Source organism: Trichomonascus vanleenenianus (assembly GCF_965637985.1).
Source record: "Trichomonascus vanleenenianus strain CLIB 3782 genome assembly, contig: TRVA0_025S, whole genome shotgun sequence".
In the NCBI taxonomy this organism is placed as follows: Eukaryota; Fungi; Ascomycota; class Dipodascomycetes; order Dipodascales; family Trichomonascaceae; genus Blastobotrys; species Blastobotrys vanleenenianus.
In genome coordinates, this window is record NW_027481862.1 from 197,768 (window position 1) to 212,505 (window position 14,738).

The 14,738-nt window shown below is 50.4% G+C and overlaps 3 protein-coding genes and 1 non-coding gene across 4 annotated transcripts; 2 read left to right on the forward strand and 2 right to left on the reverse strand.

The window, feature by feature from the left end:
• Positions 1–1,198: 1,198 nt before the first annotated feature.
• On the reverse strand, positions 1,199–3,205 carry TRVA0_025S02146 (uncharacterized protein; the record flags this gene model as incomplete). Its single annotated transcript, XM_076685521.1, has 1 exon — positions 1,199–3,205. The coding sequence occupies one exon, from the start codon at positions 3,203–3,205 to the stop codon at positions 1,199–1,201; it is 2,007 nt and encodes a 668-aa protein (XP_076540335.1).
• Positions 3,206–4,677: 1,472 nt separating this feature from the next.
• TRVA0_025S02168 (uncharacterized protein) lies at positions 4,678–8,868 on the forward strand (the record flags this gene model as incomplete). The annotated part of the gene is made up of 2 exons (XM_076685522.1): positions 4,678–4,685; positions 4,737–8,868. The coding sequence occupies 2 exons, from the start codon at positions 4,678–4,680 to the stop codon at positions 8,866–8,868; spliced, it is 4,140 nt and encodes a 1,379-aa protein (XP_076540336.1).
• Positions 8,869–10,393: 1,525 nt separating this feature from the next.
• Positions 10,394–11,767, reverse strand: EXG1 (glycoside hydrolase family 5 protein; the record flags this gene model as incomplete). The annotated part of the gene is made up of 1 exon (XM_076685523.1): positions 10,394–11,767. One exon carries the CDS (start codon positions 11,765–11,767, stop codon positions 10,394–10,396), a length of 1,374 nt encoding a protein of 457 aa, XP_076540337.1.
• A 2,845-nt stretch (positions 11,768–14,612) lies between these two features.
• Positions 14,613–14,685, forward strand: tRNA-Arg(TCG). The gene has a single exon. It is a non-coding gene; the product is annotated as a tRNA-Arg (tRNA).
• Positions 14,686–14,738: the final 53 nt, after the last annotated feature.

Sequence of the window (14,738 nt, forward strand, 5' to 3'; positions counted from 1 at the left end):
TATGGTTGAAACGAGCGAACTGACTCGGTTTTTCAATTTTTTTCTTCCCAAGTTGCTGTGAGTATTCGCCTCGTAGCTTTGCCCGCCTCGTTTTGGGAGGTAACCAAATTTACTCTCTGCTTATTGGCTAGCCCCGACCCGCGCGGCTGACTCTCCCCCCCCTTCATCATCATAGTTATCCACGGCGACTGCCCCTCCCGTACTGGATTTCTTTGGTCTGGTTGTTCTTGGGGGGCCAGCCCCCAAACCCCCCGTGGCGACGCTTCGCGTCGTTTATTGTACTCCAGCATAGTATATTTCATATGACAGTCTTGGGGAATACTTAATTCAATTGAAGATCTTGGTTAATATCTTTTTTAAATGCATGGGTACGGGAATGAACCACCGGTACAACCCAAAAAATAGGAATGAATACGGTACTGTATACCACTGGTAGAATGAAACATCAGAATCAATTGTACCGCATTGCTGGTAATATACATTAATGGGAAAATAATGTCCCGTATACCTAAGCAATTACTACAGGTGTACTGTCAATTGAAAGTTGTGAGCTTGGCACACAGCAGTTCTTCAATTGACACTCTAGAAATGTCGATAAGCACATGGATCTAGTACAGATACAATAAAATACTTTATATCTTAGGAGGGCTTACCACCATAGGATAATATGACCATAACTTCCCGTAATGGAACGTGTATCGGTACTTGACAGTTGGAGTTTTTACAGCTACATTGTAACAATAACTCTTCAGGGGGAATTTCCATACTGCATGCTTTCACCACAATTACAATGATCGAAAGGATAACCGGGTTAGTTTTAAACTGCAACTTTAAATTATCTACTAGAAAATAACAATGTGTCTATGTGTAGACGTTATAGCTTGTTAGCTACCAACAATAACAAATGTAGTACTCATGCTTCGGGCATAGTTATCATATATACTTGTGTTTCTATACTCTATAAATTGTAGTGAGGTGTTTGAGGTAATTGACTCTGGGAGCGACTCCTCCACGAAGCGGTGCTACGGGGGTCTGGGGGCCAGGCCCCCAGGAAACACCACAGAGCTACACTACGCTACCGGGTATGTGTGCTTCTGAAAAGGAGATCGATGACAAATAGAAAAAGTTTTGATATATTCGGTACAGGTGAACTAAAAGAAATAAATATCATTACGTATTAATGGAAGAGAAAAAAAGGCTATTCATTCAGCTTGTCAGCTTCGAAATTCATGTCCCAGTGAAAGTCCTTGCCAAATTGCTGGAACTGCTCATCTATCAAACTCGGGTCGTCCATGGTAAGATCAAACTCGGCAAGCGGGTCGAATGCATCCGTCGTAGTAAGCAGCTCTTCCGGTCGCGCATCCAAATCTACAAGAGGATGCGTCTCCTCTTTAATCGGTGAAGAAAACTCCTGCTTCAACGGAGATGACGGTTGCTGCTGAGGGGGTGGTGGTGGTTGCGCCAGCAGCTGATGGTCCTCTCTGTGGTCCTTCTTTCTCCGCAACACCGACGAGATCTTGGCGGGAATGCTTCTAAACACGCCCTTGGCCGGGCTAGTCGACGAAGGCTGGGTAATGATCTCGCTAGTTGTCTTAGAAACGGGCGTCGGAGACATCATGCTGTGATTATTACGCCGGAAGAACGACAGACCGCCTCCAGACTTAGTAATGGTCGATTCGGGCTCCATGGCAATTGTCGACGGGGACGATCGCGGGCTAATCGTGGCCTTAAGAGGGGTTTGATAGAGCGTACCATTATACTGCGGCTCAACCGCGCTATCCCTGGCCTTAACAGGCTCGGTGGATGTCCGCGTCGCAGCGGCAACCTGCTCCTGGGCATCTGGAGGCAACTTGGGAATAGAATCAGATACTGACCGTGCAGCGGTACTTTGTGAAGCACCAGCATTGGCTCGTAGAGCAGGCATCGAAGCCATGGGAGCCACCGTCCCCGTCCCGGTCCCTGTCTGGGCGGCAGTCTGAGGCGGTGTCGACTTAGTGATCATGGCGTCCTTTATCGCAGACTTAGTCACAGCCTCGTCGTTCTTCTTCTTCTTGTTCTTGAGGTTGGCGCTCTTCTTCTTGCTGATGCGCTTGGTGCGGTTTTGGATGTCCTCCACACCAGAATTGCAGAAACTGATGGCCTGCAGCCGCTGCACGACCTTGGTCCGCGGCGCTACGGGTGCAGGCGGATTGTAATCGGGCTGGTTCCTAAAGGTGGCTCGGGTTGGCGAGTGCCCCAGCTGAGGCTGTGATTGCGCCCGTGACAGGCTGTGCTGCACGCGGCGCGGTGACGTGAGCCGCGCGGCGTGCGGCTGGGACTGCATTTGGTAGTTGGCTGCGTGCGGTGCATGCGGCGCGTGGCCCAGCTGGGGCGGGAGGTGCGCTGGCTGGTTGATACCGAGCCCGTAATTGGGGCGCACCTTGGCCTCCGTGAGGATTGGCGTGGTTGAAGAGGGAGGAGTGTGAGTCTGGTGCATACGTGGGTTGTACATGTTCATATTGTTAGTAGCCATGCCGGCTGACATGGAATGCGAGTGTCGTGATTGGAGCGCCGACATGGATGCATGGGCCCGTAGGGGGTGCTGGGGCATGGACTGTCGGAATTGCAGCTGTTGTTGCAGCTGTTGTTGCTGTCGCTGTTGTAGTTGCTGCTGCTGCTGTTGCTGTTGCAATTCTTGTTGCTGCTGCTGCTGTTGGAAGAGAATCATAGAGTCAAGACTGGCCATGGAGCTCGACCCATCAGGCATCATCATCAGCGGATCGTCGTACGAAGTCATGTACTGCCCGTATGACGATGACATGCCAAGGCTGCTCGCAGCGCTTGGCTGGGGCGCCTGGGTAGTGTACCCGCCAAGAAAGGCAGCCAGCGGGTCATGGACGCTTTGAGACGCGCCCAGGCCCTGGGACTGCGGAAGAGCGTTCTCCGGCGACACGGGGTCGTCCAGTGGCTGCTGGGCGTTAGTTCCGTCTCGATTGTAGTACATGGTGGACATGATATTGGGTATCCGCAGGTCGTTTGTGTACTCCATGACGACCTTGTTCACCTGGACGGGATCCACGGGCTGGACCGTAGGAGTGGGCGGCAGCGTGAACCCGGCGCCGTCCACGTCGTCAAAGTGGAGATCGAGCTGGGACCTCTGTTTGTTCAGCACAGGAGCGCTCACGGCGACGTCGGTGCTATTGAAAGAGGTCGTGGTATTGTACATCCATGCACCTCACCCTGGGTCTCTCAACTTTGGGAACTACTTCTGTAGAAAGCAACTAATCTTGGGAATAGCGAGCAGTAGGAAACTGAGGAAAATAGCGAGTGAATTTACAAGCGAGTGAACAATGAATAGCGAGTATCCAAAAGTGCAAGTTTTCCCTGTATCGCGGGATTATGTGATGTTATATCTGGCGGGGTGGGCCCTCCGGAATGTTGTGTTCAAGGCGGCAGCCCAGAACCACCCACCATGACACCGTGGGTTACCAGAGACACGGGTAAGCAGTGGCGGTCGCAGCCGGGCTCTTGTAGTAGGTGCGTTTAATATTATGATACCAATTATTAAAAAAAAATGTGACGGCCGCGTGCAAAAAAAAAAAAACGCGGTTTGTGTAGCCCAATGTTCGGATCTGGTGTGGCGTGGAATGTATACGGGTTTGTTTACTTGCTACGATTTTCAGCCATTGCCTGCGGTCGGAGCGTTGCGTTCCCGGATGCTCAGTTTCAGATGAGCCGGCCAGGACTGTCCTTTCATCAGCTCATGGCACATGTCACGCCGCGAATGGGAATATGTCAAAAACCATCCAATTGCAATCCCGGGCTTCACTCCTTCACTTCTTCACCCTGGCAGCAGGGTCCACTCATTGTGTAGGGGGAAGGACCCGGCCAGGTTGAGCACGTGACAATGGGAGATTCGACGCGGCGCGGAGACCCACTCACATCAACCGTACATATGTACATTCCATTATACTGTAACTCCGTCGCTTGGTATATATGAGCGTGTTTTATAATTTGCTTGCTCTTGCGGTACAGCTAGCCCGTAAAACCGACAATCGCCATCGTGGTCTCCAGAAGGTTTTTATTTCAAGATCTCGAGCAAGGTATGTTCAAGATCTCCAGCAGGGTGTTCAAGATCTCGAGGTACCCAGAGATTCGAACACCATGCAAGGGTACACTTCTGAACTTTTCGTGCAGCCCACAATTGAAATCGAAGCCAGGGAGACGCGTCGAATCGCAGATTCATACAGCATGCGAGCTCGATGCGCTAATCGCGTGTTGGTTAACTTAACAACACGAGTTAGGTCGCCCGATTAAGTTTTTTGTGTGGCGCGTGGCGCGCGTGTTAACGCTGTAGGCAATCGCGATTGACATCCAAAACATGTAAACACACCCGCCTCCCCCTCTTCCATCGCCTTTGATATATCGCTCGACTCGACTATCGCCGGGGGTCCATCATACAGGCTATCCCAGTCGCTAAGCAAACAAATACAACTTAATTGACCTGTAGCAGGACATGTATACGCCCGAACCAGGAGTCCTGTTCACATTTATCTCAAACGACACAATTTGCATACCAATATAAAGTAGTCCGCATCTCCTCGTGTTGTTATTAATCTCTCTTCGCGTTATTATTATTACCGCTAGAGTCAGCTAGTAGTATTATTATTCCTATTTATTCTTACTCGCTAACTGAGAATGGGCCAGTAAGTATATATCCCAGCACGCTTGAGCCAATTGATTCTAACGGGAAATAGCCACAGTCGAGAGTTCAGTACCAACTCAGACTACTACAATGACAAAGAAAACAACACGTCGCTGTCGCCGCCGCTAAGCCAACCGAACGTGAGCTTCTCCGGCCCGCAGTGGAATCTCGCCGTGCAGAAAACTGGCAGCACAAGACACAGACACGCCAAAAGCTCCGACAGTAATCAGCCCAAACTAAACGCTATAAATGAAGATGACCCCATGAGCTGGCTTCACGAAGAGTCCGAGCTTGACGAAGAGTGGCCCTCTGATAACGACAACAATGCCGCTCCGTCGCGGCGCAGTAACTCCAGCAGCGACAAACGCTCCTCTTCGGCGACCTCCCAGAACGGGACCACCAAAGTCAGTAGCCTACCCAAGGTTAACGCGGAGACAGCCGAGTGGAAGCGTGCTTTTCATAACCACCAGCTTAACCCTCCTCCAGAGCGCGAAATTGAGCGGCTCTTTAAACCGCCCACCCTGAGCCCGGGGAGCAAGGAGCCTGAGGATAACACAGAAACGGCGTCCTCCAGTGGTGGAAGCGTAAGACAAAGGCCTCCCAGCACTCAATCGCCTGATGCACACCAGATGACATCGGGCACTAGTAGCCAGCTGAACAGCTCGCAGATGTACACGACGTTTGAATTCGACGCTAGCCCCAGAAGTTCACCTCTCAAATTGTTCCAAAAGCATGATACTTTTACCAACTCGCGCTACGAAGGGTTGCTAGGCTTCCTCGACAAGAACCATCACCCAGACGGGGTAGCGGAAGAGGAAGAGGAAGAAGAGCAAGTGCATACGACCAATGGACACAAGCTAATGGGAGCTACGTCTCAGGATTATATGAACGACGCTGACGCGATTATGCAGAAACTGCGGTCGATGAAACCGCAGGTTGACGAGAATGAGCCACAAACGACGTTTGATTCTACCAATACCTCGCTGAGCTCGCGCAGCACCGGTGCCATCCACCGCAACCACCATTTGCATTATCAGAACGACAGCGAAGAGTACAGCAGTTTACACGAGCTGGAATACAGTCTTCGCCCACAAAACGAGCATCACCACCGCCATCACCACCGGCAAGTAAATTCTTCTCCGACTAACACTGCCTCCTCAACAATGGCGGAATCAGAGCCAGAACGAGAGCCAGAGCTTCTCGCCCCGTATCACCACCACCAGCACAAAAACTCATTTGAAGATGAGATCCGACTCAAATCGCGAGCGAGTCGGCAGCACCCTGGGATGGCCCTCATTGGCCCCGACGACGTTAAGGGAATTATTCCTGAAAAGTTTGGCTCAATGGGCTACGATCGAAATAATCAGAAGTGGATGCGTAAGCGGGTCGATCAGATGAATAGCATTGCATCGAATGGTGAGTCTAACCACAGCGATTTTGGCACGGGCTCGACAAAGGTGAACAGCAACAATTCAGCCAGCCCCACCCTCACCGCCAACCTCCACAACCTCGAAAAGCATAATATCCACCCACCTCCACCCCTTCAACATCTGTCAGACGAAAACGTGCATGTTTATGACACCGAAGACTCGGACAGCGATGTATTCGAAGGTATTGACGACCTGCCAGAGGAGAGCCGAATACGCGGCGCCAATGGTTATGATCACCGCCACCACCACCACACAGACTATACTAATGACACTGTTTCCGAAGACTCATACTACGACTCGGAGCTTCAATCTACTGACCCCCGTCAGCCGGGGTTCTACTCTTCCGCTAGCCAGCTGTCGTTTGCTAACTACAATCTTGAAAAAGCCCAGCAGCAACAGCCACGTCCAAAGGTAAACCTCGAAAAGTATCGCGAGCCTACCCCTGTCAGCAGTAGGTACAATTCCCAGCGGTCGAGCAACCCGCCGATACCCCCTCCTCATCAGTACAGTCTCCAGGAGGTGTTTGAGCCGCCGGTCATGACTCGAGTAAACCTGGACAATGAGCCGAGCGAGCTGCGCGATGTGAGGAATAGCTATACCGGCAATGACTATAACGATAGCGAGGCAGAGAGCGAAAGGTCCGCCGTCACCAGCACATCTCTTCAGCGCAATGTGGCAAGGAACATCTCAGACTTGCCGTCATTCAAGCAAGATGAAAAGTTCTCCCTTGTGAACACAGAGCGGTTTGGCCGAGATGAGATGCAGGAACGCATCCAGCGGGAGCAGGAGAACTACGAGAGACGTTTACAAGAAGGCAAGGACTTCCATGACCACGACGATTCCGTAAGCGAGGCAAGCATCACTGTGCATCATTATCCTCCACCTCCTACCCCGCCTTCACGCGCTAACCACCGGCACAATTACCAGACGTTTTCAACTCTCAATTCTACTGTGGAAAGTATTACGCCCCAGAATCCTGCGCGAAACTTTAGCCTCTCTTCAATTGCCGACCGAGTTGATCATTCGCAGCGACGGAGCTCTAAGTCTACGATGATGAAAGAAATGGACGGCGGGGAAGAAGAAGAGGACATTTACGTCACTCCGCAACCGTTCAAGAAGGCGGATGCTGCCGGGACAATCCAAAAAAAGGGCAATGGCGATGTGTCGTTCAAGATTCCAGCGAGCCAGATAAAATCTACGCCTTTTTCTTTCCTCAAGGACATTTCGCAGATTCCGCCGGACAATCGCCCGAATGTCCTGGCCAGTGGTGGCCCAGCTACTAAAAGGGCTGATATCACAAACATCTCTCAGATAGACTCGTCTTACTCCTTTGGATATTCCAAACTGGTCAGAGTGCTGACAGACTTGGCCAACAACGAGCCCAACTGGGATCAGTACGAGCACATCGACATTGGCGGTGAAGGTATCGAGTCTCTCATGAAGCTGGATGAAATATGCCCCTTCCTGCGGACTCTTGACGCGTCGCACAACAATATCTCGTTTGTCACAGGCATTCCATCACCCGTGCGCGTCCTGAGAATCAGCCATAACAGCCTCAGCGAGGTTGCCTCGTTTGGCCACCTCTCTAACCTGCAGTCCCTTGACATTTCCGACAATAATTTCTCGAGCTTGAACAGCCTGTCGAAGCTCTACCACCTGCGGAACCTGAGAGCTAACAACAACCAGCTCACTTCGCTCGATGGCATTGCTCATCTCGACGGGCTACTCCGGCTCAGCGTGAGCGGGAACAAGCTCGAGACTCTCAACTTCAAGAACTATGCGTGGAAGAAACTCGAGGAGCTCAACGTCGACGGCAATCACCTCACCAGCATTTCGAGCATCGAGATCCTCGAGGAAATGCATACGCTGCACGCTTCGGGCAACTCTCTCGTGTTGCTCGAGAGCGCCAAGAAGCACCGTTCTATGCGGAAATTGGTCGTCAACCGCAACAAGATGTCGCGGCTCGACGTGACGCAGTTCCCCGGGTTGCGCGAGCTCCACGCAGACGGCAATTGCAACATTGCCGTCCTTGGCCTGCCGCGTCTGGCCAAACTGGAGCTCGTGAGCCTGCGGGAACAAGGGCGGTCAAAGCGGCGACAGTACATTGAGGACTGGCACGCTCTGTCCGAGGTCCGGCGGCTGCACTTGACGAACAATATGATCTTCCGCACCTTACCCCTCGACAAACACGAGCCGTTCCTGAATCTCCAGCATCTCGAGTTGATCAATGTGGGGCTTGCAGAGCTGCCAGCGCACTTTGCCGAGTGCATGATCAACGTCCGCGAGCTTGATCTAAGTCTCAACTCGCTTAAAGACATCAGCCCGCTCCAGGGGATCCCCAAGCTGCGTCGGCTCTATTTGTTTGGCAACCGACTCGATAACATGGTACATGTGACGAAGAGCGTCAAGTGCTGGAGCCATTTGCAGGTGCTGGATCTCCGGGAGAATCCTCTCACGGGACGGTTCTACACCAAGTTGCGCATCAGCGGCGCTGACGAGCTAATCCAGAGCCGGGTTCCAGCGAGCCAAGAGGAGTGGGTCGCCAAGGATACGCAGTTCGTCAACATGATGGAGGACCGCCAGCTGCGCAAGCGTCATGTCTACCAGGGCATTGTGCTGATGAGCGCCCGGGCGGCTGGCATGAAGATTGGCAAGCTCAAGCTCGCGTGGCTCGACGGCCACTTGCTGACCCAGCAGCTCCGCGACCGCGTAACTCGGGTCATTGAGGAGGAACACCATGCCAGTACGCGCTAGTCCTCCTACTCGGGCTACTACTACTCGTGACAATTGTAATGATTTATGATTTAATATTATGACAATATATTATGACGAATAAATGCCGTGCACCTTCCCTCATGCGATGCTGTCATATTGACGAGGCAAGTCTAAGGTACGGGGATACATATGCAGGGCGAGGGACGGCACATGCCCTCGCCGCCTTTGAAAGGGGGGCCGATCGACGCAGTGCGGTCTTAATGTCTACGCACAGCTATGGCATGCACTCCAGAAGACCGAGACGTGTTTCTGTGCGTCCCATGCAAGTGAGAATGTTACGACCTTCCTGAGGCTTAAACTCCCCAGAATGTCCAATTAGTGTCCTGTGAATATCCAGTCTCATTAAAGTCTTCAAAGACCTATGTAAATATACTGTATCCCGAGATGAACGTCAGATATACCGGCCGCAGTCGTGCGGTGCCGGAATGTGGTTCGATATACAATGTTTCGCCAAGGAATCTCCTCGGGAAGAGCCCCAGGATTTAACAACTCCTGCTATATTTCGATTAGTGAATTTGTGGAATGCATCAGGCTGTATTTTATCTGTCTTTGTGAAGGGTCAGGGATGCAGCCCACTTCTACTAAGGTGACAGAAAACCAGAGAAAATGATATTTTCTTTCATTGCAACTCCATTTCAACTCATTATATTGGTACGGCTATTTGAATTCACCTCGTTCAATCATATCTTACCGGCAACTCAGTTCAATTAAATCCATTCATAGCATTGGTACCGCTATTTCACTTTACTTCATTCAATAAACCGGGGCCGGCAGGGGAGAGCAATACGTAAGCCTATCACTGACCAGTGCGGTTGCGACCAAGGGCACGTGAAGAAATGAGGGGAAGATAAGAAGGGGGAGAACCCCCCTTTTACAACCATGTATACCCAGTGCTCTCAACGACTCATTAAGGTCGCCCCCTAGACCCAGGGAGTAATTGAATTTATACAAGCTCATTCAGTAGCTTTCATCGCAACAAAGAGCACGACTTCCGCTGCTCAATCACCCAGACTAAGCTTAGCCCAACGACACTAGTCAATCCCAAAGCTGAAGGGCGTTCGGCTTCAATTCAATCATGTCTTGCTATCACTTCAATTTAGTGCAATTATATCTCATTATTACTAGGTATATATTCCAATTCAAAACAAAAAAAAAAAAAGATCAACTCAATTCTACTAGATTAATGCGCCGATATAGATAATGAGTGCTTAGAAACAACAGAAAGACACAAAAGTTTGCATTACAACATGAATGTTTACTATCATTAGAGTAGTCCTTTTGTATTACTTACCGGTACCCGCACTGGCTCCCGGGTCCTATTATTATATTTAATTCAAATCAATCATATCTTAGCAATTTAATTTCAAAAGAACAAAACATTATATCAATTAAATATCAATTATATACCAGTATAATGTCTACAGATAACGAGTGTTTAGAAACAAAATAAAAACACAAAGCATTACATGCATCTCTATTACAGATTAGTCCAGTCGTGTGTCATTTAGTAATACCCGCACTGGTTTGGGTACTGTCGGTCGTCCAATGGTTGAGGGAAGAGCCCAGCACCAATGAGCAGGCTAACGTCCCACTCCACGGCTCCCTCCGTCTTGTAGCACCAGAAAATCCACCCATTGCCCTGGTCATACGCGTCCATCTGGGCTTCCACATATCGTCGAGTGTCCTGCTTCTTCTGGCTTGACCAAGCACTAAGATTGTTAATGTTGTCGCACGATCCAATCCACGGACAGTAGTCGTACTGGCCTTCGTACCGCGCGCCACGGCCGACGCCGTTGAGCCATGGAGTACAGTCGGTCAGTGCCGCCGACCACTCACCGGTAACACGCCACAAGTTCTCCTGGCCATACGACTGGCCAATGCTGCAAGCGGTCGAAATGTGCTCGTCAATGGATCGCTGGAGCTCGCCTTGCGAAAATACCTGGTATTGATGGTGGTCGAGAACAACATTCCAGTACCCCTGGCTAGTCTGCATAAAGTCGTTCCACGCGCCGACGGCCTGGAACGCGTCGTGGAACACGACATTGCGTCCCGGGCTAGCCTTCCGTACCTCGCTGTACCCGTTCGTGTAGTACTGTCTCACCCCGTCCATGTCGAGCTCCGGCCCCAGCGGCTCGTTGAGGAGCTCAATGCCGGCAACCACCCCGTCATACTTCGAGTCGCCATACTTGTTGGCAATGTACTGCAGTACCTGTAGCGTCACCTCAACATTATTCCCCTGCTGCCACTGAAGGGTGTCCCGGAGCCCTGAGTTGTCAAAGCCGTTCTGGGAGCCGGGCGCGCCGTGCAGGTCTACCCAAACGGACAGACCGCAGTTCTGGGCCCACTCAATGGCCTTGTCGAGGTACGCCTCCTGGCCACTAACGTAGGGGTCGCTCGAGAGCTGCTGGAATGCCCAGTAGCCGATTGGAATTCGCACCGTGTTAAATCCCCACTGGGCAATCTGCTGGAAGTCAGACTCGCCAATCCACGAGTTCCAGTGCTGGCTCAGCAGGTCGTACGCCTGGTCGTGGCCGAGAGCCTGGCACAAGTGGTACTCGTCGACCGGAATGTTGCCATTGATCTCGGTAAACAGGGACGGGGTGATGTAGGGCTCGAGCACGAGCCAGCCGCCAATGTTCAGTCCACGCACCTTTTCGCTGTTGAAGTCAAAGCCGCTTCCACCGCTGACGCTAGCGCCGCTTTCGCTGGCAATGGGACTAGCGGCAGCGGGGCTGCCGATGGGGGTTGCACTGGCGGCGCCATTGCCATTGCTACAGCAGCTTTCGCCGCTCTCGCAGCACCGTCGCTGGAGCTGCAGTATCGGCGTCGCCAGGACCGATGCGGCGAGTGCCGCTACACTAACAAATTGGAATCGCATTAAAATCAAATGGGCCAATTGGTACACAGGCCGTAACTAAACTACCCAGAGCTTTTTGCTGCCCACGCGTCTTTTGAGGTTAGGTTCGAGCGAGGTGAGGCCAGTCCAAACGGGCCCAGCACGCCTCTTTTATATCACACCCGTCGTGCCCTCCTCATTCGGCCGTAAATGAAATTTCCAGAGGAGCCATGGTTGCTTTTCCGGAAGGCCACCCCTTTTAGAGTTCAACAAACAGATCCCTGGCGGCGGGACAAGGCGCTATTTGCTTTTGGCTCGCCCCCCTGCACAGGGTGGCATCTACGAGGCAGATTTGAGCACAACTGACGCACTCGTGTCTCATAATACCGAGGGGCCAGGACACCTCGAGCAGCGATGAGTAGGCTTCCCGGCATTTCGCCAAAGGAATGGGGCGAGGCGACATGGCTCCTGGGGAAAAAGGGAAGGGATCCTCCTACAAGGAACGAGGACGCTCAAGCTTATTTCGAGGAAAGGAATGGATGGCCATATGACAAGGGCGATGAGGTAACGGAAGGGGGGCGCCGAAGAGGCTGTCGAAAGCGTATGACGAAGTGGTACGGGGTGGTGAAACGTCAACTGACCGGCTCGTGAAGTGCTGTGTATCAAGCTTCATGGCTGGGTAATAGTGTATTCTCATGCCGCCGAGGCTCAGAAGGAGGCGGGGGCGTCTGTCCAAGGTTTCGAACGAAATTGATATACGTATGGGCAAAGAGAGGGAGAAGGAAAGGCGGGATGGGAGTTACGGGCGGTGAGACATATCTGGCATCTGTGCTCAGAAATACACTATATCTGGCCATATGTGGCTACATCATGTGTCTCTGGAGATGTATCATGGTGTACAGTGGCATTTAACTTACTACGTACCAACTGCTACGAACTACGTAGGATAGACCGGTGATTATATGTCTTCTTATTAAGCTGCTCTCCTCAACTTACAACGCTTGCTCGCGTTGCGTTTCAACAGTTCACGTCAAAGTTCGGTCACAAGAGCCAAAGGCGGGGATGCGAATTCAGAGCTACGGCTAGGGAGATACGATACAGTTAATCGCTACGTACTTGCGTCGCAAGGTGAACGAGGTACCCTAAGAACGCGAAGTGTCTTATACACGATTCAAATGGCAAGGAAAGGCAAGGAGAAATGCCACACATTCTTGGCCCGGCGGGCGCGCTGGGACCCCTTTTTAGTTCTAGGTTCTAGGCACACCATCGGAATTCTACCAATACACTTGGTGCGTCCAATAACCCACATTCCTGGTAGCTAAATTTGTCTAAGGAACGCATAGTACGCAGCATCCTTGCACAGACGGACCTTTCAGTCCATGAAATTACCTCGACGGTGCATAGGTTTGTGGTAACTACTAATATATGTAGTGCCAGTACTGTAGTACAGCATTCCGTTACCCATGGCATCGCGCTAGGGTGGGAAATACATACCGTAAGATTGTCTCGTCTCGCGTTGATATCTGTCCGCTGTCACATATTTTTAGAGAAGTTTCTCGCGTCCAAATTTTGTATAAAGGTCAAATGTAGGTAGTAGTAGTAGTACTACCGCTGAATCTCTACCGACGTTCGGCTCAATTGACTAACACAAAGACAAACTGCGGTATCATTTCGACAAGCGACGCACTTCCAATTGCCCCCCCCCCCATTTGCTACGCCGTGTTGGCGGAACTTTGTTCTTGATCTTTTCTCGTTTCTCTTCCATTAACCCTCTCACAAATATATCATTGTCATTTGCTGTGGTAGTATATATTTGTACCTTTCTCTTTGTCGGGATACTGTCCATCCCACCACAAATCTGCTCTCCTTCCATCCTCTCGGTGCATTTTGATTCATATGTCCTGCATCCTTTTTGTTATTACTTCTTGGCAACCGTCAGCGCTCCCGTCGCAGCAATTGCGGCAGATTTCACGTTTCTACGTACATTATCCCTACAGTTAACCAGCTCGAAATACAGACGATTCATTCACTCATACAGTAAACCATTCTACAATGCACATATTAAACAAAAAGCAGGTTGTTTTCATCTTTCAAGCCTCGTTGAAAAAAAAAAAGCTCTGTCCAGGCGTATACTGCATGCTGCATTTTGCTTTCCCTCATTTATCTCACTGTCTTGCATTTTGTAGCCATAAAGGAAACCTATCAGTGCGTTACAGTACAGTACATCAATAATCATCATACGTTACTATTTTGGTGCAGTTCTTTTACTTCGTAGCGTAATAGATTAGCGTCAATTTGCTCTATAGGTTAGAGTATAGGGCTCTCATGATACCAACATCGGCAGTAGCAATTTTATATTGGTTACAGATACAGCAACGTTTTTGTAGCGTTTGTATATCTGCTCAACCGTGTGCAGTGGATCCGTTCCTGTGTTGTTCTTTTTTTGTTCCGACACATGTTCTAGTCAAAGGTAAATCAATCGTAAACGTGCGTTCGACAACCCCTAAAATTAGAATAACTCAGAGAATGTATACTAATTGTTATAATAATATATCTTGATTAGAGTCTAAGCTAGCGCTAAGGAAGACTGTGTCTAAACATTTGGCTTCAACAGCCGACTCAATATAAACATTAAAATATAATCAATGGCAGAACATTAAGTAGCCTGGGATACCTATCTCCAGTATACCAATTGTTTATATAACTGTGGCAGGGCACTATTTTGGCCACCAGAATGTCCTTCTGGAGAGTTATTCCCTTTATATCATATATAATATTGAGTTTTTCTAAGTAATTTTCCGTCCAGACCTGTATATCTCGTACTGACCACGTGATAAAATCACGTGCACGTTGAATCGGGAAAGGATCGACGATGATCAGCAGAAGAGGTGTCGTGGCGCAATGGAGAGCGCATTGGATTTCGGCTCCAAAGGTTGCAGGTTCGAGTCCTGTCGACATCGGTCTAGCTACGACCATATCCAGGTGGCAACACCGTCTCTCGTTCGATCGGCAG